This window comes from Anolis carolinensis, chromosome 6 (assembly GCF_035594765.1).
Source record: "Anolis carolinensis isolate JA03-04 chromosome 6, rAnoCar3.1.pri, whole genome shotgun sequence".
Lineage (NCBI taxonomy): Eukaryota > Metazoa > Chordata > Lepidosauria > Squamata > Dactyloidae > Anolis > Anolis carolinensis.
In genome coordinates this window covers 18,596,689-18,620,413 of record NC_085846.1, presented here as the reverse complement: position 1 = coordinate 18,620,413, position 23,725 = coordinate 18,596,689, and the positions used below count along the sequence as shown (strand labels likewise).

Below are 23,725 nucleotides of genomic sequence, written 5' to 3'. Positions count from 1 at the left end.
TAGATTTGACTTGTTCTTTATGTCAATATCATAACAGAATGTATTAAAATTCACTGATGACTACAAAGTCATTAAAGTAAAAAAAGACAAAACACTAAATATACACTTTGGTTAGCTGGACGCTGCTGTGGTTTCCTGACTTGTATTTCTTAGAGTAGTTAAGATCAGCATTCCCTATGTGTGTCGCCAGGAAGGTGAGAGGTCCAGAGATGGGCTTATAACTGTGTGCGAAAGGTAAGGTCATTGCAGGCAAGTTTCTGAGCACAGATGTTGTCCAGTTGTTCACTTTGGGCCACAGTGAAGTGCGCTTTCCAATCTCCAACAATTCCTGAAAGAAAGCAGTCTAGTTCAGAAAAACCACAATGGTCTAAGAACAAGTTTTACATCATATGTAGCTCGGCTTGAGTGTTTGACTGCCTTCATTGCTGTGAGATTGTTAGCAGTGATCAGTAAGGTACCACACTGATTTCTTCAGCCATGTCTCACTAAGTATTTTTCTGAAGAGTCCCAGATTTTTATTGGAACACAGCTTGAAAAAAATATTGTTCTAGACCATTTTGCTACTGGAATGATTCCAACCCCTACTGGCAGGGATAGTTTGATTTTTTGGAAATGCTCTTTCAGCTTTAGCTCATAAAATATAAAATGGAATTTAAAGCCTTTTGAAATGCAGGGCCCTTAGGGCTATCCCTTATATAGACACATGGATTTTCTTTAAAAATCAAAAGGATTAAATGATAACTAAAGAGTTACAAATGAATCACTATGACATTCAGAGACTTACAGGCTCTAAAATTAGTACAGGTTGAATGTGTCCTACCCAAAAAGCTTGATATCACAAGTATTTTGGATTTCAATGTTTTTAAGATTTTGAAATATTTGCATTTGCATATACACCCATAATCTTGGAGATGGAACACAAGTCTAAACATCAATGTTCCATATACATCCTATAGGCTGAAGGTATGAAGGTGATGTTTGTTTATACCCAGCTTGTTCTCTCTACAACAGAGACTCAAAGGGGCTTACAATAAAACCAATGTAATACAATTTAAACACTACAAATATGCAAACATTAAAATAGAATTAAATATGAATGGTAATAAAAACAATTAAAATCCTTAAAACTGATTTAAAATGTATTCATAGCTCAAGGTAATTTTACAACATTTTTAACTATGTTATGCATGAAACAAAGTTGGTGTACACTAATCCATTGAAAAGTCAAGGTGTCACTATCTCAGCTGCCCTTGTGGATAATTTCAAACTATTTGAGTAAGTGTAGATGCAGCCTAGCCTACTTCATTGGGTTATTACGAGGGTAAAACGGGAGGAAGGAGATGGAGACTTCAGACTCCTAAATCTACCTTTTCTCATGAAGGGGGACACAGTTAGGTCAAACAGAGAGGGCAAGGTGCTGTAATTAACCAATGGGTTTGTTTTCATGTTCTCAAATTGTGTGTGCTGCACAATCCGGTTGAGAACTGATGCAGAGAGATCTATTCCCAGGAATTGAGCTATTTTCTGGATTTCACGGGCTGGGTCCTAGAGAAAGAGAGAGGGTTAAAGTAAAAACTGTTTATTCATGAATTTTAACTGGTTAACCATATCCCCATGCTACGTCTGTTAGAAGCAAAAATCAAACAAGCCCCCCCAGAACTGCAAGTACAATCTCAAGCAAACTTTGACAATTTATTCATACTGTCATCACTTGCAGCAATAGCCGATATAGTGGAAGCCACCAATTTGGCCCACCCATAACTGGCAGGCAAAGCCTAAGGCATGGGGAGATTTGAAGGCCCTTATGAAGGAGACCAGACTTGGTAGGGGTGGTTGACAGGGGCAGAGATGCAGGCTATTTAGGGCTGCTCCACCCCCCTGCTGTGCTCTTTGCTTCAGCATGAGGTAAGAGGCAGGTTCCTAATGGGGAATTGGGCCTCTCCCTCCTTGCTCTCTCCCCTCCCTGTTTCCAGGTAGTAGGATTCCCATTGCTATGCCTTTGCCCTAGGGAGACACCCTACAATTTGGGCAGTTTCTGCCCTTGGCATTTATTGGCAGGGATTTTCCAGCAGAATATAAGGAGTGAACTGGAGGTTTGGGTGGCTGCACTAAACAGAGTTTCCCTCCTGGGCTGCCTCAAGGAAGGCACATCCTGTAACAGAAGAGATTTTCCCTCCCTCCCCCCCCCCCCCCTTTGAATAAACTATTAGTAAGTTGTTGCCTGGGAGAGTCACACATTTTCCTCAAGCCTCAAGCCATGATTGCTAGGCCACACGAGAAGGTTGCAGACAATTCCTTGCTTTAAAATAACACTTAATGAACTGTTGTCGGGAGGAAGTAACACTCTCTCAGCCCCAGGAAGGCACAGGCAATTCCACTCATTAACTGTGCCATCACATACTGAGGCCTACATTTTATTACATGTCTCATGTCAGGAGTTAAGCTTTGGCCTCATGTTAGGCTTTAAGCTCTTGCAATTACATTGTGGGGGGGGGGGGGTCTCTCTTTTGTTTTAGGCCTCATGTTAGGCTTTAAATCTTGCCATTATACTGGGGCTTTAGGCCTCATGTTCAGGTTTATAGCCTTTGCCAATATATTAGGAAGCCTTCATTTGGAGGTCTCCATTTTGTTCAGACCTCATGTTGGGCTTCACACCTTTGGGCAGTTGTTGCCTCAGGCTGGGACCATTCTGGAGGGGGCCATGTGGTCTTCTCCTGTATCTAAGAGGCCTTCCAGATTCTCCAACCACTCCACTAAGTTGTGACAAGATAGAACAATTGACATTATTCCACAAGATGTAGAGAGAGAGAGGAAGAGGGAGGGAGGGATGAAGCTCAAAGCCAATGGCCTTGTCTGAGCCCTAGCACATGGCTATATTTCCAGAAGGCAGACCAGAATGGAAACAGCCGGGTCACATCTAGAAGGAGACCTACCAGTCAATGAGCGGGCATCATGGAGCTGCCACTTGATTGACTGACCAGAGCACCAATTAAATCTCTTTCTGGGCTGCAGGAAACCTGGAAGAAGCCAGCCATGGGGCAGCCATGCATAATGATCATATTTTGCCTCTGATCTAACACACCACCTTGGCAGCCTAAGTAAATTGGATATCATATTTATGATGTAAGAGATGAACACCGCTATGACTTTGGAAAAATTATGTTATCATAACTATCAGTCCCAAAGTTCCTTGAAAATAGGCCAGAAGGAAGGACATCTAGTAGGAGAACTACCATAGCAGAATAATTGGGGACATAGATCTCGGGAACATGGAACCCAATCTTGTTGGTAAGAGGGACAGGCCTATAATATAGGTTAGTAAACATATATGAGCCACTTACCTCTTTAATGTCTTCATAAAACAGATATAGAATCGGATGACGGTCCTTAGCCTTCCACCAGCCTTGAACGTGATCAAACCAAGAGCCCCAACAAACTGCAGAAGGAACATAAGAAACAGCAACATTCAACTCACACTTTACCCTATTCTATTGTATATATTGTAATTGTCCAGAGTTGGAAGGAAATTCCTTCAGGACACCCACAGCTTCCTTTTTCTTCCTGTGAATGTACCGGTGCTTCTCCAGAACTTGGAAAAGTTGTTGGTTTACACCACAACACCTAGGATGCCTAAGTGGCATGGCCACCATTCTATTGGTATACACTAACCCCCTCAAAATACCAAAGGGGGTTCTAGTTTTTATCACTTTAATAATTGCAAATTATCTCCTTCCTCTGACTTGTTTGTCACAACAGATGGTGTAATAATATATGTGATATTCAGTAAATAGAAACCATATGGGCAGGGGGATGTATTAAAACGGAGAGAAAGCTCCCTTTCTCACCTATATGTTACAATACAGCAGTGATTTCCAGCCTGTGGTCCGTGGGCCACCAGTGGTCCCCAAGAACTAAAATATGGTCTGCAGCCTCACAGTTACTACACGGTTGTAACAAGAGCAACTGGTCTCATGAAAACCTCTTATAGTGCCGAGGCAACGGGGATGTAGGGAGGGGAGAAGCTGACTATCCATGAAAGGCATGACAACAAGCCTCCTGACTGCTGCTTCTCTTCCTCTTCCCTTCCCCTGAGCGGAGCTGTTCCATGTGGCACCTGGAAGTGGGGTTGCCTTGGTGTCTTTGTTTTTAGGCCTATTCCTGGGGCTATTTGGGGTGCTGATTCATAAAATTTCCTTGGATAGACCACATCATTTCTAGATTATTAAATATGGTTTTCTGTGGGCGAGCTTATGGCATCTACTGGATGGCATATATTCTGTATCAGAAACTAGATCTGATGTGATCTATCCAATGCAATTTTCTGAATCAGCACCCCAAATAACCAAGCCGAATGTAAAATTGACCAAGAACTGATTTATAACCCTTTTGGTACTAATATTGGAGAGTGATCCTTGGTCAAAGTTATCTCTGGTCAAAAAAAGTTTGTGAACTACTACAATAGAGAATACCATCCTCTTGTTTTAAAAAAATGGAGATTTCAGTGAGGGTTTATTCCTTTAATTATTTCCATCACAATGTCCATCTTCCTTCACTCACCCTTCCCTGCAATGAAATTCTCCATAAACTCATCCCAGCTGCCACTGTCCGGAATTATACTGGTCATATTGTGGAAGTGGAAATAGGAAACCATGTTGTCTTTGGCATTCCTGGCCACATAAATAATCTGAAAACAGAAAAAAGATAAGAGAACCCAAATGTCTGAACTCTCTCTCTCCACCATCCTTCTTTCACACTGGGAAATTATTCTATTCTGGAATTTGTAGTTTGTCAAGGCACTATAACCGTTTGGCAAAGCACTCTAAGGCTCATCATCATCATCATCATCATCATCATCATCATGCTTATTTATACCCTGCTTTTATTCTCTGCAAGGAGACTCAAAGTGGCTTACATTAAAATGATTAAAAATGAGGTTGAAATCCATAGAAAACATGTTCAAAACTAAAACCACAGCACCCCCGGACTTGTAAAAACTTTCTTATGATAAGAAACTGAAAGAGGTCAGATACTAGAACCTTGGCTCATAACAAACCGATCTCACACAAACCCCGTCCCATTTTTCTCACCTTGCACTTCTGATCCCAAAAGGAAGGTGGTAGGTGCTGAACTGTGAAATGGGTTCTGAGTGTGCGTGGAGAGGGCATTGCGTTTATTTTTTCAATGCCTGTGACACCAGAAGAAAACATTAAGCTTGTTGGCAGGAAATGCACACATCTACATATTATCACAGTAAAAGAGTAATTCCTCCTCACTTGTAGGGATGGAAACTCGAAAGCTGCACCCTACGAAGGGACTGCGTTGATAGATCGGAGCCCGAGCACATTTCTCTGGGTCTCCTCCATGTTGGATCATATCCACAATTTCCTGCATCCAAGTAGTCCCTGGTATGGGAAGGTATTGGGAAAAGAAATATGAAGAGCATAGAATTCATCCAGTAGGTTTTTAACCATACCCCATTCTGTTTCCAACTTACCTCTCCACCCCTTTCAGTCCTTACACTCTTATCTTCCATACTCACCAACCCACCCCCTTCCACTCTTTTTACCAATGACAACATTTACCTGCTTTGGGGTAAGTGCAAATAAGAAGATCATCAGGCCGAGCTTTAAAGTTCTGTATCTCCTCCCAATACATCCCAGTTTCCTTGGGGTAAAGGATTCCTTCAACATCCATCAGCCGTGAGTCCTTGGTTGAATTGAGGTCCAAACTTTCCATCCCTGGTTGGAAATCCATTATCTAGCAAGGTAGGAAAAGTATTAATAAGAACATATTGCCAAACTTCTTATACCAAATTTGCTCTCATGTCCCATTTCTCTGGTGCTTCCTTTTGGCACTGAAGGCAAAGAACATGTCCACCTACCAGCTTTTTACCTACCACTCTGACAGTCTGGTGGCTTTTCTTTATCTGGCTAGTTTTCTGTCAGTCACACTCTCTTATACATACCCACATTCCCCAAAGCTTGTTCATGAGAGAGGAGGGAGTGTGATCTTTTGATGATTGTTTCAGTTTTTTTCCCCAAAGGGGTTGAGCAGATGTAGAGATAAATATGCATGCTAGTGATAATACAGCCTATACAAGTTTTTGGGAATGGGGATCCCATTTCTATTAACCATTTATTGTATACATTCTTGTTACAGAGCCTAGAAAGTTACTTATTTGGGATAGGCTAAAGCTTATTCCAAGGAAGCAGCCTTATAATAACTCTTAGGAGATGGCTTCAGTGTGCCATTATATTCATTTTTATAACATAGTGATTAAGACACATCTTATTCACAGTTGGACAAGCGATACTTGTCATATTCTCCCATCGAGACCTGAGGCAGAATGTTCTTTTAGATTCATAATACGTCAATTTTAGTAATGTGTAAAGATAAATACGTGTGTCTGTGGTGTGGCTTTTGGGGGACCCTTCATCCCATTAACCCTGGGGTCTCCAAACTATGACCCGTGGGCCACATGCGGCCCATCAAAGCCATTTATTCGGCCCCCACGGCAGCAGCTTCCTCCTTCTCCGCTGAGGAAGGCTCGTGCGGCGCGAAAGAGAAGGAGGGAAAGGCGTGTGGCTTTCCCTCCTCCCTTGGTCCACATACATCTTTCCCGCCGCTGCTGCCACTGAGGAAGGCGTGTGCAGCACTCATTCTGCGCGCACCTTTCGTGCCGCTGTCACTGAAGAAGTCCTCCAACGGTCTGGGGACAGTGAACTGGCCCCCTGTTGAAAAAGTTTAGGGACCCCTGCATTAACCCTTTAAAGAAGTAGAACCTAGAGAATTTCTTTTAAGGACAATGATATAACATGCTGAAACCAGTCACAACTGAACAGAGGTGAAATTATCCTTATGGGGTGGCTTCAGCATGCTACTGCTGTACATTCAACTGCCTTAAATGTAATTTCATCATGCTGCTGAATTCTGTCCTCTCAAATGTACAAGCAACCCTGGAAGAAAATTGTGGCAACTTATTGTTGTTTCACCATGTGCTGTCTCACCTGGGGGGTCGCAGGGTGGTCACCAAAGGCCAGTATTTTCTGTTGGCCATGGAGGTTCTGTGTGAGAAGTTGTCCCAATTCTATCATTGGTGGGGTTCAAGGGACTCTGATTGTAGGTGAACTATAAGTCCCAGCAACTACAACTCCAAAATGTCAAATTTGGGCATATTGAGTATTTGTGCCAAGTTTGGTCCAGATCCATCATTGTTTGAGTCTGATAAAGCTAACACTCCATATTTGTAGGTTTTACCTTCATGGATTTGATTATTTGTAGATTTGATTAATTTGCTCTTTCTAGGGCTGGATCTAAACTGCCATATAATGCAATTTGGAACTGCATTATATGGTCAGTGTAGTCCCATATAGTGCAGTCCAATTATAATTATAATTATTTTATTTATTTATACCCCACTTTAATTTCTCTCAAAGGAGACAATTATAGTGTAGTATTTATTTATTTATTTATTTATTGTGTCAGAAGCAAATTGAGGGTACGGTTATAATGTATTTTTAAAAAACACAGTTAGAAATTGACATTATACTGGATTGTCTTTTACCAGAAGCTGACCACTTGGAGTGCCTCTGGTGTCACTGCTTCTTGGTCCTCTATTATGCGTGTGGCAGGGCTCAGGATGCATTGTAGTAAGTAGTCTGTAGTCTGCTCTTCTCTGCACTCGCATACCGTGGACTCTGCTTTGTAGCCCCATTTCCTAAGATTGGCTCTGCATCTCATGGTGCTAGAGCGCAGTCTGTTCAGCACCTTACAAGTTGCCCAGTCTTCTGTGTGCCCAGTTTCTCATTTGGTATCAGACATGGATTGAGGTTCCGGGTTTTAGCCTGCCACTTTTGGACTCTCACTTGCTGAGGTGTTCCTGAGAGTATCTCTGTAGACTTTAGAAAGCTGTTTCTTCATTTAAGGCATTGGCATGCTGGCTGGTATCCAAACAGAGGATGGGCAGGAGATATCAATGCCTTGGTCCTTTTATTATTGGCTGCTACTGCTACTGCTATTGGTGCAGTATAATTTAAACTATGTTATGCGGATCTATAGCCTAGGAATCTCTCAACCTTCCAGGGCAGTTTTGTGGTTAACTTCTGCTACAGGTTGACCGTGCAGCTACCTTGGAGGACTTAGAAATTAACAGAGATATTCTATCTTTTTTATTGGCAGTTCTTCACGGTTGTAGGGGCTCTGCATCCCTTCCCGCCATGAAATAATCTGTCTCTACATAATTTGTGTAAAATTTACAAAAGTTAGTCTAATTCTAAGTCCAGGACACCTTTCTGCTTGGTTATTGTTAATGAAATTTTTGGTTTGAGATTTTGGAGAAATACAGATTGAAGGTATTGTTATCTATCAAGAAAATTCAAGGACATCTTTTAAAATGGTGACAGTCTTTCTCACGTGATTGTTGTTAATCTTGGGCATATGTGTGTAAATTGCTGCATGCCTAACAGATATATATAACATTTCTAATCTCAAAAGTTAAACAACAGCCAGTAGAGGGAGTTGGGAGAAAGAGAAAGATTGTGCTTCAGATCCTGCTAATAAAAGCACAAATATGTAGAACTTGGGTGATGCAACAAAGCAAGCTTTGGAATGAAACCAGGCAGCGTTTTTAAGTTGAATGGCTGCAAGCTTAATTCCAGCACAATTTCCTTGTCCCTTGCTTTCAAGATAATAATTATTTCAACAGTGTCCACTGATAGGTAAACTTTGATAGTTGTATATGTATGTATGGAAGACTTCAAGACGCCGGTCGATTTATGGGCACCCCATGAATTACATAGGGGTTTCTTCATCAAATAATATTCAAGGATGGTTTTGAGAATTCCTTCCTCTGGTATGGGTATTGGTCTCAGAGGTATTGCTTTGCAGTGTCTCCAGTTCTTCCTGGTGGGTCACTCCTAGAAGGTGTGGCTGAGGGACACCTACTCGGCCCCGCAACCATTGTCTTGTGGTGTCCCGCAGGGGTCAGTACCATCCTCCATGTTGTTTAACATCTCTACATGAAGCTGTTGGGAGAGATCGTTCAGAGTTTCGGAGTACAGTGTCATCTTCCTTCCCACCTGTTACTAAGGGGGCTGTTCAAATCCTGGACCTGAGACTCCAACAGACTGGAGATTATTCAAAGACTAAGAAGGCATGTATCAGTGCCAGATAATTAAGCAATGAAGAAATAAAATTTAAGAAGGAAGGAACGCGAATTAGACTAAAGAAAAGGGAAAGGACAAAATAAAGAAAGATAAATATCAAGAATACAACAAACTAGAAGAATACACAAAGATGAAGATTGGGAGGTCAAGAACCCCCCTCTCCCAACCATCCTACCCCTTGTCCCATTCCTACCCTTCTACCTTTTCCATCACCTACCATACCTGAAACATCTACCCACACTTACTGTATTCCCTTATAGATTTTTCCTACTATCCTATCATCTCTATTGTTCTTCCACTTTGCTTGTAAAAGAAAAATACCCCTTCCCCCTTCTTTTTTATTTTCCCTAATAAAAATATATATTTTTAAAAAGGAACAGGGAACTCAGGAGCAAACTGCAAAATAAATTTTAAAAAGTGGAACCTAATAGAGGCTAATAATAATAGAATAGGGGAAAGAATGGACATTCCCACTTCCTTCTCACATAGGCACTCAACCTTCACTACCAAAGATTATTTTCTGGTAGGCCCTAATAATGTAATATCAATAAAAGGACTACTAGTGGGTAAATAATGTCCAGGATATCATGCTCTTTATTTAAAATTGGGAAATTATACCAAAAATACAGTGAAAAAAATGGAGATTCAATCCAAAAGTTGCTTATAAAAAGACAGAAAAGAGAGAAAAGACCGAATTATTCAAATTTTTAAACTAAATAGAACCCCTGGTATGAATGAAAGTATATTTTGGGGTGCCTTTAAGGCAGTTATAAATTGAAGGAAATCAATCAAACAACAAAGAGATTTAGGTCAACTCTCCCTGTTGAGAGTTTTGACTTGTAAGCCTGACCATGAGTAAACAATGCTGGAAGGGACTGCAGACAAACAAAGGGAAGCAAGGACTTAGTGATCTCTGTTCACAAGAGGTTTGTTTGTTTTTGCTTTCATCAGATTGTAGGAGTGCATTGTCTCTAGGAGAGGAGGCAGAGTGAAAGAGATCCAATAGCAAACAGGGATGAATATCAGCTGGAGAATTTGGCTTGTGGTTCTTTCTTCCCCAGGTGTTTGGCTACAGTCCTCTCCAGCTCTCCCTGCTTGTCTCTCCAGTGGAGCATTGAGATTGGTAAAAGTCAGGGCCTGGATTCTGTGTGATGAAGGTATATTGGGAAAACATAATACTTGTATTGGAAAAGAATGTAACCAGGGGCGGTTTAACCACCAGGCAAACTAGGCACCTGCCTGTGGTGCCATCTTGTAGGGGGCGCTGTTGAGGTGCTCCCAAGTGCGTGCGCAACTGCGCCTTCGATAACATGGTGCCACCTTCTGGCCGGCCTGGGCCTTCTGGGTGGTGTGCGCACTCTCCAGCTGCTTCAATTGGTGAAAGGAAGCTTCCTTCTGCCGGTTGAAGCAGTTGGAGAGCACGCACGCTGCCCGGAAGGGGTGCCCACACCAGCGTGGGCTCGCCCTGCATGCAAGCATGGGCCTGCCTTCCGCGCAGCGTGCACGCTATGTAGCTGCTTCAACCAGTGGAAGGAAGTTTCCTTCCGCCAGCTGAAGCAGCTGGAGAGCGCGTCCACCTCTCAGAAGGTGGGCCCATGCTGCTGTGGGCCAGCCCTGCGTGTCAGCATGCGTCCGCCCTGCATGCCAGTGTGGGCCCGTCCTGCATGCCAGTGTGGGCCCGCCCTGTGTGCTGGCATGGGCCCGCCTTCCGGGCGGCGTGCATGCTCTCTAGGTGCTTCAACCAGTAGAAGAAAGCTTCCTTCCGCCAGTTGAAGCAGCTGGAGAGCACGCCTGCTGCCCAGAAGGCAGGCCCATGTAGGCGTGCACCCGCGCTGCGTGCCAGCGTGCACCTGCCCTATGCCTCCTCCTCCTCCTTAGAGGTTGTGAAGTCTGTAGGAAGCAAGGCAAGTGGGGTTTATTTATCTGTGGAATAATGTCCAGGGTGGGAGAAAGAGCTGTTGTCTGTTTGAAGCTAGTGTGAATGTTGCAATTGGCCAGCTTGATTAGCATTTAATGGCCTTGCAGCTTCAAAGCCTGGCTGCTTCCTCCCTGGGGGCATCCTTGGTTGGGGGGTGTTAGTTGGCCCTGATTTCTTCCTGTCTGGATTTCCCCTGTTTTTAGATTGTTGTTCTTTATTTAGGCTTTTTCTTAATCCCTCCTTATTATCCAACATTTTCGCTTATGCAACACTTTTATTTTTCAGTGATTAGTTTTTTTTTGGGGGGGGGGGAACGCCAAAATTTCTGTTCGCCTACACTTAAAAATGACCTTGGACCCACCCTGAATGTAATCATATTAGAAATAGGAATAAGAAAATATATAATCACAAGCAGGATGTGTGCATATAGCCCCTTAAAATACATTCAGCCCTAGCAAATACATCTCTCCCCATAGCAAAGACTCAAGTTCACTTAAAGAGGCCTCAAATATGCAGAAATATCTGTTAAGTGTCAACAGACCAGATAAGCCTGTACCAGTGAACGGAAGACAAATTGAGGCTTTTGGGGTTGTCAAGGGGAGCTTGGGCAGCCTGTCTCTATGAGGAATGAAAAGGGGTGCTAATGGAGGTTGAGGGGAAGCCCTAAAATGCCAAGATAGGAAATTCCTCAGATAAGCCCTAATGAAAGGTCAGAGGTTTTGAAATTAGCCTATGTTTTAGAAAAGTGCAAAAGTAGGACTTTTTGGACACTAATTGATGATGGATAATGCCTATAGGATGTATATAGATGACTGCAAAATGGTATAAAAAACCCCTGTGATTCTTTGTTCGTTATCCTTTTTTCCTGGATACAGGAGGGTCTATATTTTCTGTGGCCATTGAGAATAAACCATTTTCTGCAGCACTTGGAACTCTTTTTGTCTCATTACCTCAAAGCCTTTGTCTGCCGTTTCATGTGTAGCTTCTTTTGAAACCAAGTTCCCACTTCAACCAGCAAACATTCACATAGGAACAATTTGTGTGTGGGGGGGGGGGGGGAGATCTAGCTACAGTTCATATTAGGACAAAGCACACTGACCCATCCAGCACCTTAAGATACATTGGGCTAGACCTCCTGCCATCTCATGAAGCAATAGGTTAGCAATTCCAAATTCTGTACCTCTATCTATGGGTAGAAGCAGCACAGACTGTGTATTGCATCTATGCCCCAAACCCTTCATTTCCCAGCAAAACTCTCAGACTCCACATTTGTTCCATGGAACACAAAGAATAATCTACATAATAGCTCCAAATGCTGCCTGGAGTGTGTCTGGAGCTGCATTATGCAGCAAAATAATGTCCAACCTTTCTCCAAACTCTCTATAAATATTAAAATTGGCCAGAAGCAGTCTAAAAACTCTAGAAGTGCAAACCTACTTCTGGTTGTTTCCAAACACATTTTGTTGGGAAACATGAGACTGCAGTATAGTTCACAAGGAAGTAATTCAGCTTGGCAAACAGAAGGTAAGCAACAGCAATGCCTACATTATTACGCCTACTCCAGGTCTAGTGGGTGGGAGAGCAAAGGTATTCATTTTTGGTCAATAGAAAGGTATCCAAAATATCAAATGGGAAATGATACTACCGTGTTTCCCCGAAAATAAGACAGTGTCTTACATTAATTTTTGCTCCCAAAGATGCTCTAGGTCTTATTTTCAGGGAATGTCTTATTTTTCCATGAAGAAGAATTCACATTTATTGTTGAACAAAAAATGAACATTTATTATAAGCTGGACAGTAGTTGTCATCACAAACCAGCATAACCAGACAAACTGAATTCTATCAAGAATTTCTTGTTATTACCATTATTTCCATGTATAACACTCTATGGTACGTACATTTACTGATCTGCTCTGGTGTTCTGTTCGGCAAGCATGCTTCCAAACAAAAACTTTGCTAGGTCTTACTTTCGGGGGAGGCCTTATATTTAGCGATTCAGCAAAACCTCTACTAGGTCTTATTTTCTGGGGATGTCTTATTTTAGGGGAAACAGGGTAACATGTGTGGTGCCTAACCTTCTAAATCAGGAGAGAAGAGAAGGAAAGAAGGAATGAATGCTAGCTAGACTTGAGTATTTCACCCTGTAGACAAGGAAGAAACAGACAAAACACACGGGAACAGGTCATGGAATTCTAACTACCCATCTCTAAAGACTTTATTGCAAAAATCCACCATATTACTGCAGCTATGCACCCAACAAATAATTGATAGGAGATACATACTGGGTTGAGCGCTATTATTATTCAGTTGTGCAATTGCACCATCTCATGTTGAGTCGGTCTGATCTCTCTCTATTTCTCACCTAAATCTCTCTTGCCCTAGCAACACTTGTATATTTCCACATTCCTTTTTGCTCCTTCCTGCTCCTGCAATATCGGGGTGAATTCATCCCCACCACTCAGTAGATTTGTCTTGTTCTTTACATTAATATCAGAACAGAATGTATGAAACTTCACTGATGACTACAAACACATTAAAGTAAGAAAATTCTACATATATACCTTGGTTTAGATAAACACTGCTGTGGTTTCCTGACTTGTATTTCTTAATTTAATTAAGATCAACATTCCCTGTGTGTGTTGCCAGGAAAGTGAGAGGTCCAGAGGTGTGCTTATAACTGTGTGCGAAATGTAAGGCCGCTGCCGGCAAATAACTGAGCACAGATGTTGTCCAGTCGTTCACTTTGGGCCACGGTGAAGTGCTCTTTCCAGTCTCCAACTTTTCCTGCAAGAAAGAAATCTAGTTGAGAAAACCCATAACAATCTAAGAACAATTTTCATGTTACAGTAGAGTCTCACTTATCCAACATAAACGGGCCAGCAGAACGTTGGATAAGCGAATATGTTGGATAATAAGGAGGGATTAAGGAAAAGCCTATTACACATCAAATTAGGTTATGATTTTACAAATTAACCACCAAAACATCGTGTTATACAACAAATTTGCCAGAAAAAGTAGTTCAATACGCAGTAATGCTGTATTTAGTAATTACTGTATTTATGAATTTAGCACCAAAATATCACGATGTACTGAAAACATTGACTACAAAAATGCATTGGATAATCCAGAACGTTGTATAAGCAAGTGCTGGATAAGTGAGATTCTACTGTATATGTAACTCGGCTTGAGACTCCCTTTAGAGCAACATATAGTTGCAGGACTGTTAGCACTGATCAGTAAAGTATCACATTGATTTTTCCAGCCATGTCCCACTAACTATTTTTATGAAGAGCCATAGAATTGTATTGAAACACAGCTTGAAAAAAATATTGTTCTAGCCCAGTTTGCTGTGGGAATTATTCCAACCCGTCCTCTGACAGGGATAGTTTGATATTGGGAAATACACTCTTTCAGCATTAGCTCTAAAAAATGGGTTCTGAAGTCCTTTGAAATGCAGAGCTCTTAGGGCTATTCTGTCTATAGACACATGGATTTTCTTTAAAAAGGCAAAAAGATTAAATGATAACTCAAAAGAGTTACAAATTAATCACTGTGTCATCCAGAGATTTACATGCTGTAAAATTAGTACAGGTTGAATATGTCTTACCCAAAAAGCTTGAGATCACAAGTATTTTGGATTTCAATGTTTTTAAGATATTGAAATATCTGCATTTGCATATACACCCTCAATCTTGGAGATGGAACCCAAGTCTAAATATTAATGTTCCACATACATCCTATAGGCTGAAGGTATGAAGGTGATGTTTGTTTATAACCAGCTTGTTCTCTCTACAACAGACACTCAAAGGGGTTCCATAAAACTGATGCAATACAATTTAAACCCTAAAAATATACAAACATTAGAATAGAATTAAATATGAAAGGTAATAGAAACAATTTAAATCCTTAAAACTGATTGAATATGTATTCACAGCTCAAGGTAATTTTCCAACATTTTAATCAGTTGATGCATGAAACAAAGTTGGTGAACATTGAGCCATTGAAAAGTCAAGGTGTCACTATCTCAGCTGCCCTTGTGAATAATTTCAAACTATTTGAGTAAGTGTAGATGCAGTCTAGCCTACTTCATTGGGTTATTACGAAGGTAAAGCGGGAGGAAGGAGATGTAGACTTCAGACTCCTAGGCGTACCTTTTCTCATGAAGGGGGGCGTGGTCTGGTCAAACAGAAAGGGCAAGTCGCTGTGATTAACCAATGGGTTTGTTTTCATGTTCTCAAATTTTGTGTGAAGCACAATCCGGTTGAGAACTGATGCAGAGAGATCTATTTCCAGGAATTGAGCAATTTTCTGGATTTCACGGGCTGGGTCCTAGCGAGCGAGAGAGAGAAAAAGGGCTGTAGCCACGGGGGGGGGGGGGGGGGGGGTGTTCAGGTCAAAGGAAAACCTGGTTTACTCATGAATTTTAACTGGTTAACCATATCCCATGCTAAGTCTATGAGAAGCAAAATTAAACGAATCCCTCCAGAACTGCAAGCACAATCTAAAGCAAATTTTGACAATTTATTCATAACTGGCAGGACCCCTGGGGAGGTTGCAAGGGGGGTTTCAGAGAGGTCGCCAAACACCATCAGAAAACATATATTTGGGCTGTTGTTGCCTCAGACTGGGACCATTCTGAAGGGGGCCATGTGGTCTTCTCCTGTATCTGAGAGACACCCCCCCCCCCCCAGAATCTCCAACCACTCCACTAAGTTGTGGCAAAATTGATCAATTGAACACATTATTCCATGAGACGTACACACAGAGAGAGAGAGAGTGGGATGAAGCTCAAAGCCAATGGCCTTGTCTGAGCTCTAGCACATGGCTATATGTCCAGATGACAGACCAGAGTGGAAACATCCAGGTCACATCCAGAGTGAAACATAACAGTCAATGAGCGGGCATTATGAAGCTGCCACTTGGTTGACTGACCAGAGCACCAATTAAATCTCTTTCTGGGCTGCAGGAAACCTTCCGGAAGAAGCCAACCATTGGGCAGCTATGCACAACGATCATTTTTTGCCTCTGCCCTAACACACCACCTTGGCTGCCTGAGTAAATTGGATACCATATTTATGATGTAAGAGATTAACACAGCTATTTCTTTGGAAAAATTATATTATGATAACTATCAGTCTCAAAGTTTCTTGAAAATAGGCCAGAAGGAAGGACAGTGAGTGGGATAACTTATATAGCAGAATTATTGGGAACATTGATCCCAGGAACAGTGAGTAAACATATATGAGCCACTTACCTCTTTAATGTCTTCATAAAATAGATATAGAATCGGATGATGGTCTTTAGCCTTCCACCAGCCTTGAACATAATCAAACCAAGAGCCCCAACAAACTGCAGAAAGAACACAAGAAGCAAAGAGCAACATTCAACACACACTTTGTCCTATTCTAATGTATATCTTGTAATCGTCCAGAGTTGGAAGGAAATTCCTTCAGGACATCCACAGCTTCCTTTTTCTTCATGTGATTGTGCCAATGCTCTTCCAGAACTTGAAAAAGTTGTTGGTTTACACCACAACACCAGGATCCCTAAGTGGCATGGCCACAATTGCATTGGTATACACAAACCCTCTTAAAACCCCAAAGAATCAATCAGGGGATTCTAATTTTCTCTCTTGAGTTGAGGGATTATTGATTTTGACATGGGGTCTCTCTTTTCCTGCTTTCTAACAGAAATATGGTGCATACTCTAGAAACCCAAAGTAAGACATCCAAATTATTTTTACACCATCCCATATAGACACTTTACAGCTTCCCATATATACCCTTTACAGATCCAAGCACATCCTCTTAATTCAAAATGCAAACCATTATTATAATAATTCCAAATATTTGGTTATAGTGGTTATATTGTGGTATATAGTGGTATTATCCAAATAATTCCAAATAATTCCACTCTTTCCTGTGGCTTACTTGTCACAACAGATGGTGTAATCAATATATGTGAGATTCAATAAATGGGAACCATGTGAACTGTTTACATTCAAAGGGCCTGTTACTTTAATTAAAGGGGAAGGTGTTAAAACAGAGAGAAAGCTCCCTTTCTCACCTATACGTTACAATAAAACAGTGGTTTCCAACCTGTGGTCTGTCGACCATCAGTGGTCCCCAAGAACTAAGATATGGTCCACAGCCTCACAGTTACTACACCATTGCAACGAGAGTGACTGGTTTCTCGAAATCCTCTCATAGTGTGAAGGCAAAGGGGATGTTGGGGGGGAAAGGCTGATTACCCATGAAAGGCACGACAACAAGCCTCCTGACTGCTGCTTCTCCTCCCCCTCCCTCCCCCTGAGCGGAGCTGTTCCATATGGCGCCTGGAAACAGGGGCAGCTTGGTGTCTTTGTTTTTTGGCATGTTCCTGGGGTTATTTGGGGTGCTGATTCAGAAAATTGCATTGGATAGGCCACATCAGCTCTAGATTATTAAATATGGTTTTCTGTGGGCGAACAGATGGTGATTACTGGATGGCATATATTCTGTATCAGGAACTAGAACTGATGTGGTCTATCCAATGCAATGTTCTGACCAAATAACCACACTGAATCTAAAGTTGACCAAAAACTGATATGCTGTTTAAGTCTTTTGGTACTAATGTTGGAGAGTGGTCCCTGGTCAAGTGGTCCCTGGTCAAAAAAAGGTTGGAAACTACAGCAGTACAGAATGTCATCTGGTTTTGCCTATGTGACACTCTTGCTTCAAAAAAAATGGAGAATTCAGTGAAGGTTTATTCCTTTAATTATTTCCACCATAATGTCCATCTTCCTTCACTCACCCTTCCCAGCAATGAAATTCTCCATAAACTCATCCCAGCTGCCACTGTCCGGAATTATATTGATCATGTTGTGGAAGTAGAAATAGGAAACCATGTTGTCTTTGGCATTCCTGGCCACATAAATAATCTGAAAACAGAAAAAAAGAGAAGAGAACCCAGATGTCTGAACTCTGGGTTTTTCGCTCTCCACCATCCTTCTTTCGCACTGGGAAATTATTCTATTCTGGAATTTGGAATTTGGCAAGACACTATAACCATCGGGAAGGCTCTCTAAAGCTTATTATTATTATTATTATTATTATTATTATTATTATTATTATTATTATTGTTTGAAACACAACAAGATGAGTCCACAGCAGACACTCTGCTGGCTGTTGTACTGGATCACACGCCGGACACTTCCCAAGTGTCTAGGGCTGTGTGATGTATCAGCGAATAATGTGTGCAGATCCCAGTAACGTGGCCTTCTGAAGCTGACAGATGGTAATTTTGTCAGCGCCGATTGTGTTTAAGTGCAGGCCAAGGTCTTTAGGCACTGCACCCAGTGTGCCGATCACCACTGGGACCACCTTGACTGGCTTGTGCCACAGTCTTTGCAATTCGATCTTTAAATCCTCATATCGTGTCAGCTTTTCCAGTTGTTTCTCTTCAATCCTGCTGTCACCTGGGATTGCTACATCGACATTTATTATTATTATTATTATTATTATTATTATTATTATTATTATTATTATTATGATGTTTATTTATACCCTGCTTTTCCTCTCTACAAGGAGACTCAAAGTGGCTTACATTAAAATAATTTAAAATGCAGTTAAGATCCATAGAAAAACATATTCAAAACTAAAACCACAGCACCCCTGACTTGTAAAAACTTTCTTATGATAAGAAACTGAAAGAAGTCAAGTATTAGAACCTTGGCTCATAACAAACCGATGCCACACAAACCTTGATCCCATTTTTCTCACCTTGCAGTTCTGTTCCCAGAAGGAAGGAGGTAGGTGCTGAACTGGGAAATGGGTTTTGAGTGTACGTGGAGAGGGGATTGCCTCTATTTTTTCAATGCCTGTGACACCAGAAAAAAACACTAAGGTTGTTGCCAGGAAATGCACACATCTATATATCATCACACTGAAAGAGTAATTCCTCCTCACTTGTAGGGATGGAAAATGGTAAGCTGAATCCTATGAAGGGAATACGTTGATAGATCGGGGCCCGAGCACATTTCTCTGGGTCTCCTCCATGCTGGATCATATCCACAATTTCCTGCATCCAAGTACTACCTGATATGGGACGGTATTGGGAAAAGATGTGTGAAGAGCATAGAATTCATCCAGTGGGTCTTTAACCATACCCCATTCTGTTTCAGACTTACCTCCCTGCCCCTACCATTCCTTTTTACCTGTGACTACATTTACCTGCTTTGGGGTAAGAGCAAATAAGAAGATCATCAGGCCGAGCTTTAAAGTTCTGTATTTCCTCCCAATACCTCGTAGTTTCCTTAGGGTAAAGGATTCCTTCAACATCCGTGAGCAGCGAGTCCTTGGTTGAGTTAGGGCCCAAATTTTCCACCCCTGGTAGGCAATCCATTATCTAGCAAGGCAGGAAAAGTATGAATAAAAGCATATTGCCATACTTCTTATCCCAAAGTTGCTCTCATGTCCCATTTCTCTGGTGCTTCCTTTTGGCACTGAAGGTAAAGAACATGTCCACCTACCAACTTTTTACCTACCACTCTGACAGTCTGGTGGCTTTTCTTTATCTGGCTAGTTTTCTGTCAGTCTCACTCTCTTATACATACCCATATTCCCCAAAGTTTGTTCATGAGAGAGGAGGGGTATCATCTCTTGATGGATAGTTTCAAGTGCTCCAACAGAGTTTTTTTGGCAGACCTTTTGCAATGGGGTTAAGCTGATGTAGAGATAAATATGCATGCCAGTGATAAGACAGGCTATAAAAGTCTTTGGGAGTGGGGATCCCATTTCTGTTAACCATTTATTGTGTATGCTCTTGTTACAGAGCCTTGAAAGTTACTTATTTGGGATCAGCTAAAGTTTATTTCAAGGGAGCAGTGTTAGAATAACTCCCATGAGATGGCTTCAGTATGCCATTATATTCATTATTATAACATAGTGATTAGGACATATCTTATCTATGGCCGGAATAGTAATATTTTTCATATGCTCCAATCGAGACCTGAGGCAGAATTTTCCTTTGGATTTACAATACGTCAATTTTAATAATTTCTAGAGATAAATACATGTGTCTGTGGTGTGGCTTTTGGGGGACCCCTCATTCCAACCCTTTAAAGTAGTAGAACCTAGGAAAGTTTCTTTTAAGGACAATGAAATAACATGCTGGAACCAGTCACAACTGAACAGAGGTGAAATTATCCTTATGGGTTGGCTTCAGCATGCTATTGCTGTATATTCTACTTCCTTGGATGCAATTTCATCATGCTGCTGAATTCATTCTTCTCAAATGTACAAGCAATCCTGGAAGAAAATTGTGACAACTTACTTTTGTCTCACCATGTGCTGAAATGCCAATGTGGTGAAGGGGAATTATTTGAGGTTGAATTTCAATTTGATCAGTTTAGAGCAGCATTTCTCAACCTAGGGGTTGGGACCCCTGGGGAGTCGCGAGGAGGGTGCCAGAGGGGTTGCCAAAGACCAGTATTTTCTGTTGGCCATGGGGGTTCTGTGTGGGAAGTTTGGCCCAATTCTATCGTTGGTGAGGTTCAAGGGGCTCTGATTGTAAGTGAATTACCGTATATACTCGAATATAAGCCAAGTTTTTCGGCCCTTTTTGGTGGCTGAATAAGTCCGCTTCGGCTTATATTCGGGTGAAGCTTGTCGCTGCTGTTTTCAAGTCCCCGGCCTTGCATTCGCCTCTGCAGCCTCTTCCTCCATTCCGTCCGCAGCCTCCTCATCTCGCTGCGAGGGCCCTGCAATGGCAGCGAGGGACCTCTGGTCACAGCGAGAGGCCTGCACTGGTAGCAAGAGGCCTTGCAGCTAACAGGGGACGCAGCGGAGGCATCTCGCTGCGAGCAAAACAAGAAGGCAGAAGGGGCTCACAGCGACAGGGCTCCACTGCATCCTCCACTTGTTGCGAGGACTGTCGCTGTGACCGGAGGCCCTTCGCAGCAAACGCAGAGCCTCCGGTCGTAGCGAGGGGCCTCCGGACGCAGTGAGAGGACACAGCGAGACGCCTCCGCGGTGTTCGCTGCATCCTCTGCTCGCTGTGAGGCCTTTCGCTTGCAGCTCATTCCTTTTGGTGCGACCTGAAGCCCTGCACTTGCTATGAGGGGCCTCTGGGCGTAACGAGGGGCCTCTGGAATACTGTGTCCAATTTTGGGCACCGCAATTGAAGGGAGATGTTGACAAGCTGGAAAGCGTCCAGAGGAGGGCAACTAAAATGATCAAGGGTCTGGAGAACAAGTCCTATGAGGAGCGGCTTAAAGAACTAGGCATGTTTAGCCTGCAAAAGAGAAGGCTGAGAGGAGACATGATAGCCATGTACAAATATGTGAGGGGAAGTCATAGGGAGGAGGGAGCAAGCTTTTCTGCTGCCCTGCAGACTAGGACACGGAACAATGGCTTCAAACTACAGGAAAGGAGATTCCAGCTGAACATCAGGAAGAACTTCCTCACTGTGAGAGCTGTTCAACAGTGGAACTCTCTCCCCTGGACTGTGGTGGAGGCTCCTTCTTTGGAGGGTTTTAAGCAGAGGCTGGATGGCCATCTGTCAGGGGTGCTTTGAATGCGATTTCCTGCTTCTTAGTGGGGGGTTGGACTGGATGGCCCATGAGGTCTCTTCCAACTCTACTATTCTATGATTCTATGGGCGCAACGAGGGGCCTCTGGTCTCAGTGAGGGGCCTCTGAGCGCAACGAGGGCCCTCCGGACGCAGCGAGGGGATGCAGCGAGAGGCCTCTGGATGCAGCGAGAAGGCTCCGCAGTGTTCGCTGCATCCTCTGCTCACTGCGAGGCTTCTCGCTTGCAGCTCAGGCCTTTTGGTGAGACTTGAGGCCTTGCGCTCGTTACGAGGGGCCTCCGGACGCAGCGAGAGGCCTGCGCTGCCAGCGAGAGGCCTCACAGTGAGCGGAGCATGCAGCGAACACAGAGGAGCCCTCTCGCTGCCAGTGCAGGCCTCTCGGTATAAATCCTGGCAACTACAACTCCCAAATGACAAAGTCATTCCTCTCCCCCAATCCCACCAGTGTTCAAATTTGGGTGTATCGGGTATTTGTGCCGGGAAGAGGAAGAGGCGGGGCGCTTCCCTCTCTCTCTCCTCTCGCGAGAAGGAGCTCCTTCTTGCACGAGGAAAGGGAGAGGCAGGACGAAGCGGCCTGCGATCGTGGCCTGCTTCCCTGGGACCAAGCACCGAGCAGAGGGAGGAAACTTCTCCCTTTGCCTGGCACTTGGGCCTTTAGAGAAGTGTGAGGCATGTTGCTAAGCAACAGTATGCCTCGCGCTTCCCTGGGTCCAAGCGCCTGCCGGGGAAGTTTCCTCCCTCCGCTAGGCGCCTGGGCCTACAATCGGATTATCCGATTAATCTGGGTAACCCGAGTTTCAGTCCGCCTGTTTAAATCGGATAACCGGGGTTCTACTGTACTTTCTGATCTCTGCTCTTTGTTTTGCTTCATATTTGTTCTTAACACTACTAATTAAGCTAACCCTCCCTATTTGTAGGTTTCACTTTTATGGATTTGATTATTTGTAGATCTGATTAATACGTTCTTTCTAGGTCTGGATCTACACTGCCATATAATGCAATTTGGAACTACATTATATGGTCAGGATAGTCCCATATAATGCAGTCCAATCCTTACTATTATTATTACTTTATCTATTTATTTATACCATACTTTATCTCTCCCGAAGGAGACAATTATAATGTAGAATTTATTTTTTTCTAGGAGCCCCGGTGGCGAAATGTGCTAAATCACCGAGCTGCTGAACTTGCAGACCGAAATGTCCCAGGTTCAAATCCCGGGAGCGGAGTGAGCACCCGCTGTTGCTCCAGCTTCTGCCAACCTAGCAGTTCGAAAACATGCCAATGTGAGTAGATCAATAGGTACCACTCCGGCAGGAAGGTAACGGCACTCCATGCAGTCATGCCGGCCACGTGACCTTGGAGGTGTCTACGGACAACACAGGCTCTTCGGCTTAGAAATGGAGATGAGCACCAACCCCCAGAGTCAGACATGACTAGACTTAACATCAGGGGAAACTTTTACATTTTACTATTTATTTATTTATTTATTTATTTATTGTGTCAGAAGCAAATTAAGGGCACAGTTTAAAAATACAAACAAAGTTAAAACTTGACATTATACTACATTTCCTTTGACCAGAAGCTGGCCACTTGGAGTGCCTCTGGTGTCGCTGCGAGAAGGTCCTTCATTGTGCATGTGGCAGGGCTAAAACTACATTGTAGTAAGTAGTCTGTGGTCTGCTCTTCTCCACACTCATATGTCATGGACTCTACTTTGTAGCCCTGTTTCCTAAGATTAGCTCTGCATCTCGTCGTGCCAGAACATAGTCTGTTCAGCGCCTTCCAAGTTGCCCAGTCTTTTGTGTACCCAGGAGGGAATTTCTCATCTGGTATCAACCATGGATTGAGGTTCTGGATTTTAACCTGCGACTTTTGGTCTCTCACTTGCTGAGGTGTTCCTGCGAGTATCTCTGTAGAACCTAGAAAGAAAGCTGTTTCTTCATTTAAGGCATTGGCATGCTGGCTGGTATCTGAACAGAGGATGAGTTGGAGATATCAACGCCTTGGCCCTTTCATTATTGGCTGCTACTACTCAATGGATGTCAGGTTGTGCAATACTGGCTAAAATGTA

The 23,725-nt window shown here is 42.8% G+C and overlaps 2 protein-coding genes across 5 annotated transcripts; both read right to left on the bottom strand.

The window, feature by feature from the left end:
• On the bottom strand, nt 1-5,757 carry LOC100566763 (sulfotransferase 1C2). Its single transcript, XM_016996178.2, has 7 exons — nt 5,583-5,757; nt 5,274-5,402; nt 5,088-5,185; nt 4,558-4,684; nt 3,342-3,436; nt 1,368-1,545; nt 1-328 (listed from the first exon to the last, which is right to left on the bottom strand). The coding sequence occupies exons 1-7, from the start codon at nt 5,752-5,754 to the stop codon at nt 216-218; spliced, it is 912 nt and encodes a 303-aa protein (XP_016851667.1). The 5' UTR covers nt 5,755-5,757; the 3' UTR covers nt 1-215.
• On the bottom strand, nt 5,620-22,382 carry LOC107983274 (sulfotransferase 1C2). 4 transcript variants are annotated; one of them, XR_009999623.1, is made up of 8 exons: nt 19,293-22,381; nt 19,029-19,157; nt 18,843-18,940; nt 17,875-18,001; nt 16,337-16,431; nt 15,234-15,411; nt 13,644-13,866; nt 5,620-5,757 (listed from the first exon to the last, which is right to left on the bottom strand). XR_009999623.1 is itself a non-coding variant. In XM_062957167.1 (8 exons), exons 2-8 carry the CDS (start codon nt 19,462-19,464, stop codon nt 13,754-13,756), a joined length of 912 nt encoding a protein of 303 aa, XP_062813237.1. In that variant the 5' UTR covers nt 19,465-19,467; nt 20,644-22,380; the 3' UTR covers nt 13,273-13,753. The 4 variants fall into 4 exon arrangements, 3 of the variants coding, with proteins under 3 accessions (XP_062813239.1, XP_062813237.1, XP_062813238.1); XM_062957167.1 differs by lacking the exon at nt 5,620-5,757 and having other exon boundaries at nt 13,273-13,866; nt 19,293-19,467; nt 20,644-22,380; XM_062957169.1 differs by lacking the exon at nt 15,234-15,411 and having other exon boundaries at nt 19,293-22,382.
• Nucleotides 22,383-23,725: the final 1,343 nt, after the last annotated feature.